At 47.7% G+C, this 18501-nt stretch overlaps 1 protein-coding gene across 4 annotated transcripts in view; it reads right to left on the bottom strand.

Moving 5' to 3' along the window:
• Positions 1 to 18501, bottom strand: part of WDR62 (WD repeat domain 62) — a 50737-nt gene that overhangs the window by 9836 nt on the left and 22400 nt on the right. For all 4 annotated transcript variants that reach the window (XM_068528459.1, XM_068528460.1, XM_068528461.1 and 1 more), the window contains exons 10-20: positions 13316 to 13453; positions 11505 to 11683; positions 9832 to 9923; positions 8148 to 8273; positions 4847 to 4914; positions 4645 to 4766; positions 3770 to 3845; positions 2877 to 2988; positions 2718 to 2781; positions 1992 to 2117; positions 498 to 631 (exon numbers count right to left, since the gene is read on the bottom strand). In XM_068528459.1, coding sequence (XP_068384560.1) covers positions 498 to 631; positions 1992 to 2117; positions 2718 to 2781; positions 2877 to 2988; positions 3770 to 3845; positions 4645 to 4766; positions 4847 to 4914; positions 8148 to 8273; positions 9832 to 9923; positions 11505 to 11683; positions 13316 to 13453 — 1237 coding nt within the window. The remainder of the gene's footprint in view (positions 1 to 497; positions 632 to 1991; positions 2118 to 2717; positions 2782 to 2876; positions 2989 to 3769; positions 3846 to 4644; positions 4767 to 4846; positions 4915 to 8147; positions 8274 to 9831; positions 9924 to 11504; positions 11684 to 13315; positions 13454 to 18501) is intronic.

Here is an 18501-nt window from a genome sequence, read left to right as displayed (position 1 = left end):
CTCAGAGATGACCACATAACTCAGGCCTGGCCAATCACAGTGACTCAGAAATGGGCAGGCGACTCACAGCAGGAACATGAGTCATGAACACAGTACTTTGAGCTATTGGGAAAGAAGTGCTCTCTTTTCTAGAGTGTTATAACCTTGAGCTGCTGGGGATACTTTGCCCCTTGTACAGGGAGACTCTGCCTGAGAGCAAAGTCAACATGGAGAAAAGCAGAGCCAGGAGATGGAGAAACATCTATTTCTTTAACATCACCTGACTACCTGGATCCAGCCATGCCTGAACCAATACTCTCAAATTTCCATTTACAAGAACCAATAAATTCTCTTTCCAAATTAAGCCAGTGAGAGTCTAGGTGATATTACCCTGAAAAAGTCCTGACTGATGTGATTATTGAGCTTCAACACGTGCCAGGCTGTGAAAACAGAGTAGGTCGCCAAAACCCAGCAACGATCCCTACACTGAGAGGTCAAAATAGGGCCCCTTTCCCAACCTGGATCCAAACTCTCTTTTGATGGTGTCTTTAGCAACTCTTCAGGTTCACATTCTTCCTCCAGCTCATCCTCCGTCTGCTCTCCAGGGCTTAGGGAGCAAATCTCGTTGGGCACAGATGCGTATGTCTCCTGCCTGAAGCCAGGAAAAAGGACGGCAAGGAGAGAAACATAGGTAAATGGGGTGGTAGAGGGGACCTGCCTAGGGCTGGGTCCTGTGCTGGGGTCCATGTGAACATACTCCTGGCTTCTGGTCAAGACGGTGCTGGGAGGTCTCACCTGCCACACCCCCTCTGCTAGAAACATATTGCCACAATAAATGAGATGTAACAAAGGCTGGGCTCAAGAAATAAGACAAACTCTTCAAGGGCCACAGCAATGGAACAAAAAGCAAAGCAGATGATAGTAGGGCATGAGTCCTAAGCTGCTGGCTTCTGTTCTGGGAAGTGGGGTTAGCAATGAGGTTTTAGCTCCACAAGCCAAAGAGCTGCCCACTCTCTTGGTGCCTAGATCTGCATTACCTCAAGATCACTGCAAAATATGGCCCATGTCAGGCCTGGTCCCCGTGGGGAAGCAATGCAAAGCCTCAAGACACAGAGAGAGATAGGGACAGCTCCGGAGGCGGGAGAGAAGAAAATTCAAAACCTCCCACTCCAACTGAAACTTCCAAACTAAAATCCCAAATCAAAAACCAGAACAGAAATTCGCTCCAAATAAAACTGGTCTTGCAATATAAAGACTTAAGAAATATGTTTAGGAAACTCAAAGATACAAGTGAAGGAATAACTTCCATTAAAAGATTAAGAAGATGGGACTTCCCTGGTGGCACAGTGGTTAAGAATCTGCTTGCCAATGCAGGGGACACGGGTTCAAGCCCTGGTCCGGGAAGATCCCACATATCGCGGAGCAACTAAGCCCGTGCGCCACAACTACTGAGCCTGTGTGCCACAACTACCGAAGCCCGCACACCTAGAGCCCATGCTGTGCAACGAGAAGCCACCACAGTGAGAAGCCGGCGCACTGCAACGAAGAGTAGCCCCAGCTCGCCGCAACTAGAGAAAGCCCGTGTGCAGCAATGAAGACCCAACGCAGCCAAAAATTAAAAACAAACAAAAAAAATACCTTAAAAAAAAAAAAGATTAAGAAGACATCTCTGCTCCACTGGACCCTTCTCTGATCTCCTCCCTCCCCACCATGGGCTGGGTGGGCTGGGTCAGGGCCTCCTCTGGTCCGCACAGCCCCCTGGGGCTTCCCCACCAGAGTGCCCATGGGCTCTCCAAGCACTTTTGCTTTTACACTTCAAAACCCTTCTCATATGCATTATTGTAACTTCCTATTCAAAGTACATCTCCCTTCTAGGCCCCGAGGGCACAAAGGGCAGGGCCTGGGGCTGTCTGGGCCGTGGTTGTTTCCCCAGCCTCTCTCCTCCCGGGGCCCAGGGCAGGAAGACGGCCCTCTGGTGGACGGACAGGGGATGGACAGGGGGTCGCCAGCACCTGGGGCGGCTGCTCCAGTTCCTGTCCTTCGTGTCCTGCTGCTGCTGCTCACAGCGGTCCATCTCCAGCAAGTGCTGCTTCATGCAGTTGGTGATCTCCGGGCCCAAGTGCCAGATGAACACGCAGCTGCAGAGGCCAAGGAGGGATGTGGAAGAGGGAGGAACAGTGAATATGGAAGCCATCTGACCCCAGAGCCACCTGGTTCATCACTGCCAAGACCTTATTTCCTGGCCCGGAAAACAGCCCTCATCAGCTTAGCACAGGGCTCTGGACCAAGTCAGGTCTACACCCTGGGAGGGGTCCAGAGCATCCCAGCAAACCAAGGCTGCTCTGAAGACTTTGAGACCCAAGGAAGGGGGCTGTGAGGAAGGAGTGTAGTATTGATAAATTGAAGAGAGCGCCAAAAGGGACTTCCTTGGATACCAACCATGCGCTAAGGAACTTATGTCATCTCATTTGACTCTCACCATACGATTTTCAAGGTAGATGGGGTCATCTCTCTTTTACAAAGTCAGAGAGGGGATATTAAGTGGCAGAGCTAGGATTTGAACTCAGGGCTGGGCACGCACTATCCGAGAGAGTAAGCTGGCACACTCAGAGAGCTCTCTGCACAGGCAGGCTGTGGGCATGGGGTTCCAGTGTCTGAGCCCTTGCTCTCCCCGCAGGATAGGTCCCACCCACTCCCAGAGGGAGGCCCAGCCGGGGCGCCCTCCAGGCCTTTCCCACCTGTCTCCGGATACTGTGATCAAGTGACGACAATCGTAGGTGAACTTCATGCCAGTGACGATTTCTGCAAGCAGAGCAGAGAAGCCGTGCTGGCCTTCTGAGCCAGAAGGCTGGGTTGGGGTAGGTGGGGAGGTGTCCCAAGCAGGGAGGCACACCCACCTGAATGGCCAAACATCTTGGCAACGCACTCGCCGGAGTAAAAATCAATCACCGAGATGCTTTTGTCAGAGCAGCTTGTGGCCAGGAAGGTACCTGAGGGGTCCACGTGGACCTGCCGAGAAGAGGACCCACGTGACGCTTGGGCTGCCTCCTTCTGGAATAGGCCTGGGTCTCAACACAGAACCCCACTGACTGAGGAACGCCTCGTGCTGGGCGCTTGGCACATGGACTCAGGTAACCCTAACGACACACACCGTGGTAGGTAGAAGTTCCTGCTCCCATTTCACAGGTGAAGAAATCAACAACCACACAATGGTACTAATGGCAGCCAGGCCCTGTGCTAAGAGCTGTACGTGTGTGAACTTATTTCCCCCACAGAACCCTGTGATAGAGGTAATTTTTATTTGCATTTTACACATGATGAAACAGGTTCGAGAGGAGATGACATTTGCCCAAGGTCACAGTCAGCCCGAGGCAGAGCTGTAAGAGGGTCTGACCCTGGAGCCTGAACTCATAACTCCCCTAGTCCAGAGGCTCTTGAGAAGGTCCCCACCTCATCCTGGATAACACAGGTGGGGGCAAGCCTGGAGAGGCCTCTCTGATTCCTCCCACCACACTCTATTGCCACTCACAATGGAAACCACTTAAATGTCCCCACTTGGGGAAGGATTCAGTAAATAAAGGTAGAGCAGTCAGGGCCAGCCCTGGCTCCCAAGCATCCTTGGTCAGCCAGGCCTGAGTAGATGCTGGCCAGCATGGGATCCTTTGATCCCTCTGATCAGGTGCCAAGGAGGACCCAGGTGTCAGGAGGCCCAACAGGGCAGGAGACAGACAGGGGGGCCTTGTGTGTGGGTGTCTGTGTACGGTTTTCACCCGGGGCCCCAGCTCCTCACCTTCAGCAGAGACCCTTCGTCACCCTGGGAGCCCTTGTAGCACTTCTTCTGCTTCCCGTTCATGGTGTTGTAGACTCTGGGAAGGTGAGAGCAGAAGTGGCTAACATGGCCCTGCCCACCGCCCTCTCTTGCTCCCTTGTTCCAACCTTACCTGCTGCCCTCCTCTCCCCTGGAAGCCCCCAGTACCTCCTGTCCCCCATCCGATGCCTGGACTGAAACCCCGTATCAGGGAATGAGACCCTGCCTCAGGCTGAGGTCACAGAGGTTATGTCTTGGGGTGTCCACTGAGTTAATATCTATCTCCCTGCCACACAGCAAGCTGAGTGCCTGGCACCCAGTTTGAATGAGCAAATGAAGGAGATGGAGAACCTCTTTCACATGCTTATTCCTCCACATCCTTCCCAGTTTAAGCTCAGATGTCCCTTCCAGCGACCCCAGGTAGGGTCGGATGTCCTCCCAAGGCCCCCCCAAAGCCCCTGGGCTCCCCTCATCCCAGCCCTGACCACTCTGTGCTGTCACTGTCTGGTCAGTCTGTCTTCTCCTCCACTGCACTGTGAGCTCCACAAAGGCAGGGCCTGTGACTCCCCCACTGTCCCTCCCAGACAGGAGCTCAGGGAACGAGGATGAGTGAGTTTATGAGCCACATCAGCAGCTCTCAGTTGCCCCACACAGGCTCCTGAGATCTAGGAGAACCCTCTGTTTGACCTGGAGACTAGGCCTGGGTGAACCCAGCTCCTAAGAAACACCCACTGGGTCCCACCACTCCACCCAGCTTCTCAGGTGAGCAGGGGAGGAAAGCAGAGCGCTCATGAGAAGACAGACCCAACCAGGCCCCACTTAGTCTGGCTGACTAAGAGTCCAGGGCAGTTCCTCACCTTACGTTGCGGTCCTGGCAGGCCACAGCCACGTACTTCTGGGTAATGTCAATGTCCATGTCATACAAGGTGGTCTTCTCTGCCACGTGGTGGGTACGGACAAAGTGTAGTCCATCTGAGGCCTGGCAGGGCAGGCAGGGCCTTCAGAGGACACCCCTGACAAGCCCCCTGCCCAGCCCCCAAGGAGGCTGCCCCACTCTACCCGCTGGGCACTGCGGAAGTAGATGCTCTTGTCGGCCCCACAGCTGATCATCTGGATGTCCCTGTGGCCTGGAGGAGGAAGCAGTGCCTTAGGCAGGGCTGGGCCACTTCTGGGCCCAACTGGGGCTGGGGATCCTAGGAAGGGAACTCTACTATCAGGGCACTCTGCTGCGGGTCAGAGAGGGCTTCCCGGAGGAGGTGACGTGAGTGCTGGGTGCCAGTAGGACTCTGTAAACTGTGAGCTCTGTGTGAGGGGGGCACAGATGGTGCAGTGGGCAAGGCAGGAATCTGCAGAGCAAGAGCAGACAGGGTAACAGAAGCCAGGGACACAGCAGGGGCACCATGTTTAATTTGGGATTTGGAAAGGTGACTCTGGCCTCACAGTGGAGGCGGGAGTGAAGCAGGGAGCAAGAGGAGACAGGCAGACGGCTGGGAGGCTCACGCCCTCAAGAATGATCAGAATATCCACACAGGGGCTTCCCTGGCAGCCCAGTGGTTAGGACTCTTCGCTTCCACTGCAGGGGGTACAGGCTCGATCCCTGGTCGGGGAACTAAGATCCCACAAGCCATGCAGTGCAGCCAAAAAAAAAAAGGAATATCCACACAGACTTCGGGCCAGGTCCTGTGCCACGTGTGCCTCCCTTTCCTGACTGTCACCAGCCACTTGTACAAATGTGAACCCCGGGGCTCAGAGTCACACAGTCCTTGTCCCAGGGTGCAGAGAGTCAAGATGGGGCCAGGGCTGATCCCAGGCATTCTCTGGTTAAACACTGTGCTCTGAAGCCAGGCTTCCTCTCCGAGCCTCAGCTTCCTGTCTGTTCAATGAGCCTGTATCAGCCACCGCCCCGTGGAGTGGTATGAAGCCCTTGGGACAGTGGCTGCTACCTGGTAAGCACGATCGATGTTCTTACTTTCATTCTTCTTTCTTTATAGAATAAGAATAATCACAGCACAAATACCTTGCAGAGTTGTGGTGTGGATGAAAAGACAGAACGAATATAAAACACGTACGACCTTGGTACAATAGACACTGCTCCTTCATGACAGGACATTTGAGAGCACCCAGGCCCGACATACAAGTTAAGATGTTACTCAAGCAGAAGTCACTGGTTTATAGAAGGGAACGAGTCCTTTGTTGGCGAGGAATCCAGAGAGGGCCTGCAAGTTACTACTGGTAATGCTTTTGCTTCTTAACCTGGGGTGGTGAGTCCAAGTATTTAGCAATATTAGGACTAGGACCAATCAGAACAGTTGCTGGCTATAAACAATGGGTGTGTCTAGTTCAGACCTACTGACTATGAACCTTGATGTGGATATTCATTGTACTATTCTGTAAACTATTCACAGATTTTTCTGTTCACTTTTTGGGATATATGTTTCATAGAAAAGAATTAAGAGACTGATTCATTCTTTAGCTGGATAGCTTCAGACAGTTTCCGACTGGCTGGTGCCCAGTTTATACGAACTATCAATGAGCATAACGCCCAGTTGAGCCAGCCCAGCCAGAGCAGGGCTCACAGGACTGGTTTTAGGATGTGCATCCTCTCAGATCGGCTGGGGCTTTAACAGAGGCCCATGCCTTCAGAAGGTGACCTAAAGGACCGACTCCTGGGCCACCCCCTTGGCCAGTTATCACCTCTCCTGGATCTAGACCATTCATTAAAGGTGAGGTCACTGCTGGCCAAACTGCTAGATTTATCGATCTATTCTAACTACCTCTACCCTGTGGAATGGGATGGTCTGAACAGTTTTTTACAGGTGTCTGAGAAGTTTGAGCTGATCAGCTTTTGTCAGGTCCTCATCAAGACATAGCAAACGTGTTAACCTGTTTTTGCCCAGCTCCCGACCACCTGAGTTAGACAGAGACAGGGCAGAAAGTGGGGAAGACCAAGGACATTAATACATTCTCAGCCACAAGATTATATGTACAAAACACTTCATAGTCAAGAACTTGGAGTACGTGGACGTATTCCCTCCATGAATGGATTCTTCTTGAATATAGTTTTGAACATGTTCTTGGGTTCTGATCAGTTAAACCCCACAGGGCCTACTTCCCCTCCTCTTGGAGTCCCTTAGGGCCAGGGATCTCCGTACTGGATCTTTCCAGTCTTGGAGGGATCCCTTCAATTGCCTGGTTGAGCGAGGGCTGTAAAGAAGGACAGCCTTATGCAAAATACCAGGCCTGCACCTACTGGCTGTGTGACTCTGGCTGTAAAGTACGGTAACTGCTGGGGCAGTGCAAGGATCACATCACCCAGCACAGAATTAGCCTCCCGCAATTGTCACTGTCACCTATTTTTTGGCCAAGGTCACCAGAACCCATCCCACCTTGGACTGGCATTCTGATTTCTTTCTGCGGACCAGCACTCACCTAATGTCAGTCCTCCTGGATCAGGGGTGGAGGCAGGTGGGGGCTGGGGGCACACGAGTCACACCCAGCCCAAGAGGATACTCCAAAGCTCTGGCACCAATAACTGTTCTGGAAAGGGCAGGTGCCTCAAGCCAGCACAAGGAAAGTCAGCTCCCAATTTCTGCCAAAATTGACAGGAAGAGGGGAAATCTCTTTCCAGCGGCACAGTGACCACTGAGATCCTGCCCACGAGAGAAAGGCACAGCTGACAGAGGGAGAGAGTCCAGGTAACTTCAAAAAATTCAACCTTTGGGGACTTCCCTAGTGGTCCAGTGGTTAAGACTCTGTGCTTCCACTGCAGGGGGAACGGGTTCAATCCCTGGTCCGGGAACTAAGATCCTGCATGCCACGTGGAGCGGCCAAAATAAACGATACTCCAAAAGCATTAAAAAAAAAAAATTAGGGGCTTCCCTGGTGGCGCAGTGGTTGAGAATCTGCCTGCCAATGCAGGGGACACGGGTTCGAGCCCTGGTCTGGGAGGATCCCACATGCCGCAGAGCAACTAGGCCCGTGAGCCACAACTACTGAGCCTGCGCGTCTGGAGCCTGTGCTCCGCAACAAGAGAGGCCACGATAGTGAGAGGCCCGCGTACCGCGATGAAGAGTGGCCCCCACTTGCCGCAACTGGAGAAAGCCCTCGCACAGAAACGAAGACCCAATACAGCCAAAAATAAATAAATAAATTTAAAATTGAGGTTATTAAAAAAAAAAAATATTAGTCTAAAAAATTTTTTTTAAATAAATAAATAAAAATTCAATCTTTGGATCCAGCTGCGCCTGAATCCAGAGCTTGCCTCTCCCTTTTTTCTCTAAGCTAAAGGGGGCTTTTGCTGTTACATGCAGTCAAAGGAGCCCATCTAATGAGGCGCAGGACGCAGAAGGGAAGGGCTCACCAGCAAACTTAATGGCGGTGATGGAGGAGGAGTGGTCGTCCAGGGTCTGCTCCAGGTTGTAGTTCTTCTCCACGTTCAGCACGTGGATCAGTCGGTCCCGACTGGCTGAGGCCAGCAAGGTCAACCCTGAGGATGGAAAGGGTGCCACTGGGTTTCTGGGAGGCTGCTTGATGGCTTGGCCTCCCAGAGAGCAGTGTGACTGAGCTTTCCTGGCCTTGAAGAAGGAATCTTTGGTTTCTTAACTGCAGTCAACTTGCCACAAACCCAGAAAGGGGCCACTCCCCCACTCTGGGCAGTCTTTCCCCAGAGCCCCAAACCCTGGCATTTTACATCCCTTGCCACCAGTTCCTGCAGGATGACTCTTGATGTACATGCGGACACTCCTCCACTTGTGCCCACCCCAGACATTCCAGCAGAGCCCAGCACTCCTCCCTACCAAGTCCAGCTACTTGGCAGCCATGTGAGGCCCTGCCAACTTCTCAGCCTCCCCAAAACACTGTCCCCTCACTCTCTGAGCTCTGGCTACACGAGCCTCACCTAGGCCCTACTGACCACATGCTGCCACCCTTCCTTCAGCCACTGGACCTTTGTGCTGGCCCCCTCAGACGGTGCCTAGCCTGGGCACCTGCTATGTCTGAGGCCTAACACATGACCTGAGGTGGAGGAGAGCTCGGGAGATGTGTACTGAATGAAAAGAAATTTAAAGAAAATTTGGCGGGGCAGAGGGTGTGGGGGAAGGAAGAGCATGGGAAAGAACATTAACATTATCAGGACATAACTCCACCTACATTATATTCCTGCCAAAAATGCATCATCGGAATCAAATCATGAGGAGAACAACAAACCCAAATTGAAGGAAATTCTATAAAATGACTGATCTATAGTCTGCAGAAAGCCAAAGTCATAAAGACAAATTAAATAAGGCTGTGGAAATATTCCAAAACAAAGGTGACAAAAGAGCCGCAACAACTGAAGTGTGAACCTGGACTGGAAAAACAGAGGTGCTATAAAGGACAACACTGGGACAACTGGCAAAATGTGAATAAGAACCCAAGATAGATGACAGATTTGATAAGATGCACATTTGATAAGTGCACTATGGTCATGTAAATAGATGTCCCCATTCCTAGGAAATGCTCACAGAAGCATTTAAGGGTGAAAGCGCAGCATGCCTGCAACTTACTCTCAAGTAGTTCAGCAAATAATAATAATAATAATAATAACAATAATAATAATATACATGCTTTAATAATAATAATACACATGCTATTATTTTATTACAAGTGTATATATACACAGGTGCGCAAATACATAGAAATGGAAAGAGGGGAAGCAGATAATTCTGGCACAGGTCAGACAGGATTTAAAAGAAAAAACGTGGGGAGCCTGGGTGAAGAGGCTACAGGTATTCATTATAATATTCTTGCAATTTTTCTGTAAGCATCAAACTTTTTCAAAAGAATATGTTTGACTATTGCGCCATCTTTATCTTCTCCAGCAGAGGAGGAGCTCATTCATATATTCACTCATTCAACCTTCACCTCTTTAGCCTGAGCTCTGTTCGGGGCACTCGGGACCAGGGTAAACAAGTCGAGTCTTGCCCTGTCATTCACGGTCCCACCAGACACCAACGACTCCGCCCTGTGGCTCTGCCAGGCAGGCTGCTCCTGTGCCATGGGCTCACCTGTCTCAGGCTTGGAGTACTCCAGGCACAGCACCTCAGCATCATGGGCCTCCACCTTGACCAGCTCGTCCATGAAGTGCAGCTCGTGGATCCTGGGAGATACACACTGCCTGCTGTACCCTGCCTGGCGCCCCCCACCCCTCAGCTCAGGTGCTCTGCCACTACTAGAAAAGGTCAGAGCAGCCACGTAGGTGACGTGGAGAACACCCTACCCTGGCCAAGTAGTCTACAGGTGCCCAACCTGTTCCTCATCTAAAAACCTGCCAAGCCTGCGAGCACCTCAGCGGGCACCCCGCCCCTTGTGGTTCCATGGGTAACACCTAGGATGGTCTTCTGGGGGAACAAAGGTTAGGGTAGGGATATATCAGAGGTGATCCCTGGGGCTGGGGCAGGGGTCAGAGGTCATACTCAAGGATAGGACCTATGAGTGGGAACATTTGATTCCAATCTCTCATTCTTTTTTTCCTTTTTTCTTTTTTCTGGTTGCACAGTGTGGCTTGCAGGATCTTGGTTCCCTGACCAGGAATTGAACCCAGGCCCTCAGCAGTGAAAGCGTGGAGTCCTAACCACTGGACCCCCAGGGAACTCCCTCTCATTCTTAAAGAGTCTCAGATCCAGACTTTCCTCACATTCTTGCCAAATGAAATCAGACAACAGGTCATCCAGGACTGAAATAAGAGTCATTCCAGCTCCTCCACTCTCTACTCATGTGACCTTAGCCTAGCCACTTGGCCTCTCTTCCTTCAGTGAACTCATCTGAAAGTGGAGTGAATAACAGCACCTACGCCAGAGGGTCGGTGAGAGGATTAAATCAGTCAACACCCATGGTACTCAGGCCAGCGGCCAGCCTGGGGGAAGATCGCTATGCCCATGTTACCTCTCCGTACTGTTTTCACCATTCACAGCCGAGTGCTGTCAACGGAAGCAGCCCCCTGACACGTTCAGTTTGCCTCATGCAGTGACTGACATCAGAACAGTTGCCAACATTTAAAAACCATGAAATTTCACAGAAAAAATCCGCACTTTAGGCTCTTCTTGGACAATGGGAAGATACGACAACTTGGAGCCTATACTGCCGGTGCTGCGTGGTGGCTGCCCCTTTATGGGGCACGTGCTCTCCAGTGCCCGGTCCCTCCCATTCCGCAACAGCGCCACCACCCAGGTGGTCACAGCTGTCATTCGCCACCTTAAACCTGATCCCTGTGACAGGGCTCATATTCTCTCAGCACCTATTGGGCCTGTCACATCTTGAAAAACCTCTGCAGGGTGGTAAACAGCCCGAGCCCTCAGATGTCCCATCCTCTGGTCCCTCTCCCAGGGCCACCAGAAATGCCAAGCTCCAGCTGGCATCTTCTCTGACGGTTCAGCAGTGGTACCATGTGGCTGAGAAGGTGTCACCATGCCCGAGAGTCATGCAAGTTTGCCTGTCCACCCTGCAGGCAGAGCTCACATGGCCCAGCTGCTGAGGCCCCGGGAGCTACCCTGAGCTAGCCCTTCTGGAAGCCCCTTCTCAGCTTATGTTCCCAGGGGTGGCTGGCTACCAGATTGCTACTCACAGTCCCTCATTCCCAACAGGCAGCTGGAGGTGCCAAGGCCAGGGCTCCTCCCCACTGCCCTTAGTACCTGAGCCCAAGCTGGGAGATGTACACTAGACAATGCCAGGGCCCACTTGCCTCAGATTTCCACTTCGGTCGCCTGAAGCCAAGTGTTGGCCATCAGGACTGACCTGCATGACTCGTACCCCAGCTTTCATGTCCACAGGCATCCCATTCTCACTCCCCCGGTCTGGGAAGTGTGACATGTTCTGCAGGTGCTGGATGTCACTCTCCACATACACAACCTTCAGCAGGGTCTGCAAGCGGGAGAGGACTTAGGTCAGTGCTATGAGAAGCTCTGGAGCACCTCTGCAATTTTTTCTCCTGATAGTCAGTCTCCCATTCTTCATTAGTAACAGAACTCCAATTCTGACCTGGGAGCTTCATCACTCAGAATAATAACTATGTTTCCCAGACTCCCTTACATCTAGATGAAGCTGTGTCAATAAATTCTGGTCAATGAGGTGTAAAGCAAGTGAAAACTCTTCTGCTTCTTTCCCACTATCCTGCTGCCTGGAACGTGGATGGGATGACTGGAGCACCAGCAGCCATCCTGGACCATGATGACAAGGGCCACTCCTTCAAAATGGGCAGAGTGGAGAGCTGGACGGCTCTTGGGCCTCTAAGGGCTTCCTACAGCTGCCAAAACAGCCTGGACTAGTTACCTCTAGACTATTTTTACAAGTCAGAAAATCAAACTTTTACCTCGTTTTGGGTTTTTCTATTGTGTGCAACCAAATATAACATGGTTATCGCAGATGCAGAAGAGAAGATGGCAGTATGGCAGGGGGACATGGGGCGCTGGTGAGGGGAGTCGTAAAGGAACATTTGCTATACACACCCTGCATTAAGAGCCTTTTTTGTTCCAGCCACACTAACCTCTTTTGGGTTTTCCAACTCATCAAGCTCTTTCCAGACATAAGGCCTTTGTCCCTTGGTGTAGAACACTCTCCCCTCCCCTCTTTACTCCTCCCAATCCTCCATATCTCAGTTCAGTTATCTCCTCCTCCAGGAGGCCGCCCCTAATGCCACAGATAAAATCAGATGACTGATTTTAGATATATCTTACTCATACCTTACAACTTTCTTTCATGGTGCTTATTATGCTTGTGATTATATCATAATTTGTGCAGTTATTGGCTGGCTGCCTCCCCCTACTAGACTGTAGGTGTCCCGGGGGCAGGAGAAGGGTCTGTCTTAGTCACTGATGTGTCCCCAGCATGCAGCACAGCACCTAGCACTGACCTTATATATATATATATATATAACTATCTGTAGAATCAGTGAATGCATGATTCAGGCCTCAGCTCCTCAGAGAAGCTCCCTCACTGACCTAGCAACACCAACCATTTCTTCAGTAAAGTGTTTCTCCCCAGCCTCTCATCATGGCTCTCTTTGGGATCCTGCCAGCACCTCCACCTCAGGCTTCACTGCGTGGCAGCTAGCTAGATGGGAGACGCCCCTGCCTGGTTTGGCCCATCAGGTGCTCTCCAAGGGAGTTCTAACTCAAGACTTGGGGAGCAATTTCTTCTTTGTTGAGTATGTCAGGTTGCCTGGAGTGGCTGTGTCCACACACACCTAGAGAGCAGGAGCTGAGTGGTAAAGAAAAGCAGAGAGGACGACAACCAAGACCCGACACGGCCGAAAATGAAATTTAAAAAAAAAAAAAAAAAAAAAGCAGAGAGGAAAGACCATGTCACCTAGAAAGAAAGAGAGGGAGAGAGAGAGAAATGAGATAGGAGACAGAGAGTGACCAGCCTTGGTTCCTGGCTCCTGTCCCTAGTGAAGCTTAACACTGAGGTTCCATAAAACTCCCTCCTACCCCCCTATCCTAGCTTCAAGTAGGCCTTTGTTCCTCCTAAAAGATGGCTCACAATGAAGTCCCTCACATTACTGAAGATGTTCTTCCGCCAGTGAGAGTCAGGGCTGCTGTCCATGTTCCAGAAGCGGATGGTATTGTCTGAGGAACAAGTCAGAAAAGATCCTGATGGCAGACAAGCTCTCTGATCTTCAAACTCAGGATACACCTACAGTCCCCAGAGAACAAGGCAAAGGGCAATTCATTACAACCACTTCAATGACAGCACTATGATATACTATTGCATGGTAAAAAAAAAGTAAGTTGCAGATAAACAGCCTTAGTGTAATGCCTTGCAAGAAAAAAAAGACACAAAATGCTACCATATATTACCCATGCTCCATCTTCAGTCCAGTCCATAAAACATCCCCACAAATAAATTTCTAAGGAAAATGGGTAGCGCAAATCACTAAGCACAAAAGGAAACAAGGTACCATGAGCAAGAAGCAGCAGAAACAACAGAGTCTAGCTTCAAATACTGGAATTATCTAACAGACTATAAAATAACTATGTTTACTATGTTTAAAGAAATAAAAGAACTTCGACAAGATTAAAAGTATGAGTAGCCAACCAGAAACTATAAAGAACAACCAAGCAGAGCTGAAAAGGAACAAAATAGAACTACTTCTAGAAATGAAAAATAAAACATATTAAAAACCAAAGATTTGACATAGTTGCAAAGAAAATTAACTGAATTGAAAGACAGAACTAAAGACGTTATTCAGAAAGCAAGTCAGAGAGACAAAGAGATAACATATAAAGAAATTTCAAAATATGGAAGCCTGGACTCTGAGATGATGATGACAGCAGCATCATAGATTTTTAATCCAAAATTCCCACGTGAAAAAGAGAAACCTGAAAGCAAAACCAAAACCCCATGGAAAATATTTATAACAAAAGTAGGTGAACAAGATATTCTCATAACTCCCCAAATACAAGCAGGTAGGAACAAATTACCTCCAGTCATAAGACCTACATGTTCTCAACATGTATATGGGAGAAAGCAGAGAGGAGCAATGAGGTATTCTAACCTCAAAGTAGCCAGCAGGTATTCACTGGAAAGCACAACTGGCCAAACTGAACAGTAGTTGAACTTGGCAGGGTGCGGGTGGGGGGTTATCCACTCCAATAGTGGTTGAGTGCAGGGCTCGGCAGTAAGGCCTGAAGGGGCTGGAGAAATCAAGGCCTGGTGAGCTCTCAAAACTAACCTGCCAGGGCTCCTTTCAGGACAAAGGTCTATACTGAGGAGAAACTGCTGGGAATGGAAACAAAATTGATCAGGATAGGGACAAGAGAGACAAAGTAAGGAAGAAGTACAGATAAAAGTAAGGACATAACATATAAATAGGAACATAACAAGGAAATATCAGAAAGCAAGCTGCCATATTTTGAAACATAAAAAGCATTAGAAAATGGAGTTCTTTCTTGGCAAGTTAGCTGCCCTGAACCACACCAACTTCTAAAAATTCAGAAAAACCAGTATCACTTAAAAATGAACAACAAAAAAGGGACCCATGCCAAGCAAGCCCCAAACAAAGTTACTCTTTAAAATAAAAGGAAAAGTGCACAAAACTGTAAATCAACTATATTACAATTAAAAAAAAATAAAAGGAAAAGAAAAAAAGCATACCAGAAGCCAAACGGCGCAGCCACACAAAAAAAGAAAAAAAAAACTACTATAAAAACCAATACCAAGACACACTCTTGAGTAAAATAACTAGGTTTAAAAAGAAAAAATTCTTTGGGCTTCTAGGCAAAAGCAGCAAGTCACTTAAAAGGGAAAGAAAGACATCAGACACTTCAATAACCATAAGAAAATGGGCTAACATATTTAAGATAGACAAGAAAAGAAAATGTGAGCCAAGCATTTTCTATCCAGCAAAAGTGACTTTCAAGTATAAAGGGCAAAAACTGTTAGCAACATGCAAAAACTCAGGAAACATTGTCCCCACGAACTGTTCCTGACAAATCTTCTCAAGAATAAGCCATGACAACAAAAATAACTAGAGAGACGTCAACACAAGGATTAAATATATAGTTAACTGTAGAATGAAGAATAAATGAGGATCAAGTGACATCACTGAAAATGGCAGAGTAGTGAAATCCAAGAAGCCATACCTCCACCAAAGCAAACTTAAACTGGCATAAACTGTCAGAATCAACTTTTTCAGAACTCTGGAATCTAACTTACAACAACCAAGGGAGAGTTTAATGAAGAAAGAAGCTGCTGAATTTTGACATTCAAAGAAACTGCTGTCAAATCACTAGCTGACCACTAAGATAATGGAATAGAGACTTCAGTGACCACAGATGAAAAAGAATACAATCCTTACATAGTTTAGAAAAGTCACTAAACAATTACAACCCACAACAAGCCTTGGGGAGGGGGAGAATTTGATTTCCAAAGTTACCACATTATAACAATCAAAATATCCAGTTTTCAACAAAAAACTATGAGACAGGCATGCAAGAAAAGAAGAAAGTGGACTTGCCTGGTGGCGCAGTGGTTAAGAATCCGCTTGCCAATGCAGGGGACACGGGTTCCATTCACAGGAAAAAAGAAATTAACAGGAAGCCCAGATTGGACTCATTAAACAAAGACTTTAAATCAACTGTTTTAAATATACTGAAAGAGATCAAAGAAATTATGGACAAAGAACTAAAGGAGAGTTCTACCCACCACCAGAGCCTCCCATCAAGCCTCTTAGATAGCCTCAACCACCAGAGGGCAGACAACAGAAGCAAGAAAAACTACAATCCTGCAGCCTGTGGACCAAAAACCACAGTTACAGAAAGATAGAGAAGATGAAAAGGCAGAGGGCTATGTACCAGATGAAGGAACAAGAAAAAACCCCAGAAAAACAACTAAATGAAGTGGAGATAGGCAACCTTCCAGAAAAAGAGTTCAGAATAATGATAGTGAAGATGATCCAGGACCTCGGAAAAAGAATGGAGGCAAAGATTGAGAAGATGCAAGAAATGATTAACAAAGACCTAGAAGAATTAAAGAACAAACAAACAGAGATGACCAATACAATAACTGAAATGAAAACTACACTAGAAGGAATCAATAGCAGAATAACTGAGGCAGAAGAACGGATAAGTGACCTGGAAGACAGAATGGTGGAATTCACTGCTGCGGAACAGACTAAAGAAAAAAGAATGAAAAGAAATGAAGACAGCCTAAGAGATCTCTGGGACAACATTAAACGCAACAACATTCGCATTATAGGGGTCCCAGAAGGAGAAGAGAGAGAGAAAGGACCAGAGAAAATATTTGAAGAGATTATAGTCGAAAACTTCCCTAACATGGGAAAGGAAATAGCCACCCAAGTCCAGGAAGCGCAGAGAGTCCCATACAGAATAAACCCAAGGAGAAACACGCCGAGACACATAGTAATCAAAGTGGCAAAAATTAAAGACAAAGAAAAATTATTGAAAGCAGCAAGGGAAAAACGACAAATAACATACAAGGGAACTCCCATAAGGTTAACAGCTGATTTCTCAGCAGAAACTCTGCAAGCCAGAAGGGAGTGGCATGATATACTTAAAGTGATGAAAGGGAAGAACCTACAACCAAGATTACTCTACCCGGCAAGGATCTCATTTAGATTTGATGGAGAAATCAAAAGCTTTACAGACAAGCAAAAGCTAAGAGAATTCAGCACCACCAAACCAGCTCTACAACAAATGCTAAAGGAACTTCTCTAAGTGGGAAACACAAGAGAAGAAAAGGACCTACAAAAACAAACCCAAAACAATTAAGAAAATGGTCATAGGAACATACATATCGATAATTACCTTAAACGTGAATGGATTAAATGCCCCAACCAAAAGACATAGACTGGCTGAATGGATACACAAACAAGACCCATATATATGCTGTCTACAAGAGACCCACTTTAGACCTAGGGACACATACAGACTGAAAGTGAGGGGATGGAAAAAGATATTCCATGCAAATGGAAATCAAAAGAAAGCTGGAGTAGCTATACTCATATTAGATAAAATAGACTTTAAAATAAAGAATGTTATAAGAGACAAGGAAGGACACTACATAATGATCCAGGGATCAATCCAAGAAGAAGATATAACAATTATAAATATATATGCACCCAACATAGGAGCACCTCAATACATACGGCAACTGCTAACAGCTATAAAAGAGGAAATCGACAGTAACACAATAATAGTGGGGGACTTTAACACTTCACTTACACCAATGGACAGATCATCCAAAATGAAAATAAATAAGGAAACAGAAGCTTTAAATGACACAATAGACCAGATAGATTTAATTGATATATATAGGACATTCCATCCAAAAACAGCAGATTACACGTTCTTCTCAAGTGCGCACGGAACATTCTCCAGGATAGATCACATCTTGGGTCACAAATCAAGCCTCAGTAAATTTAAGAAAATTGAAATCATATCAAGCATCTTTTCTGACCACAACGCTATGAGATTAGAAATGAATTACAGGGAAAAAAACGTAAAAAGGACAAACACATGGAGGCTAAACAAAAAAAAAAAAAAAAAGAACTAAAGGAAACCAGGAGAATGATGTCTCATCAAACAGGGAATATCAATAAAGAGACAGAAATTATAAAAAGGAACCAAGAAGAAACATGGAGCTGAAAAGTATAATAACTAAAATAAAAAATTCAGGGACTTCCCTGGTGGCGCAGGGGTTAAGAATCTGCCTGCCAATGCAGTTCGATCCCTGGTCCAGGAAGATCCCACATGCCACAGAGCAACTAAGCCCATGCGCCACAACTACTTAGCCTGTGCTCTAGAGCCCACGAGCCACAACTACTGAACCCACATGCTGCAACTACTGAAGCCCGTGTGCTCTAGAGCCCATGTGCCGTGACTACTGAGCCCAAATGCTGCGGCTACTGAAGCCCATATGCCTAGAGCCCGTGCTCGGCAATGAGAAGCCACCGCAATGAGAAGCCTGCGCACCGCAACGAAGAGTAGCCCCCAGTCGACACAACTAGAGAAAGCCCGTGCACAGCAATGAAGACCCAATACAGCCATAAATAAATAAGTAAATAAATAATAAATAAACATGTGGTATGCCTATATATATGGTATCCCTTTAAAATAAATAAATAAAAAATTCACTAGGGTTCAACAGCAAATTTGACAGGCAAAGAAAAGAATCATTAAACCTGAAAATAGGTCAATTGAAATTACCTAGTCTAAGGATCA

The sequence above is a fragment of the Eschrichtius robustus genome, chromosome 19, assembly GCF_028021215.1.
Source record: "Eschrichtius robustus isolate mEscRob2 chromosome 19, mEscRob2.pri, whole genome shotgun sequence".
Classification (NCBI taxonomy): domain Eukaryota; kingdom Metazoa; phylum Chordata; class Mammalia; order Artiodactyla; family Eschrichtiidae; genus Eschrichtius; species Eschrichtius robustus.
Note: the sequence above shows the minus strand (reverse complement) of the source record. Positions and strands in the feature narration are given on the sequence as shown.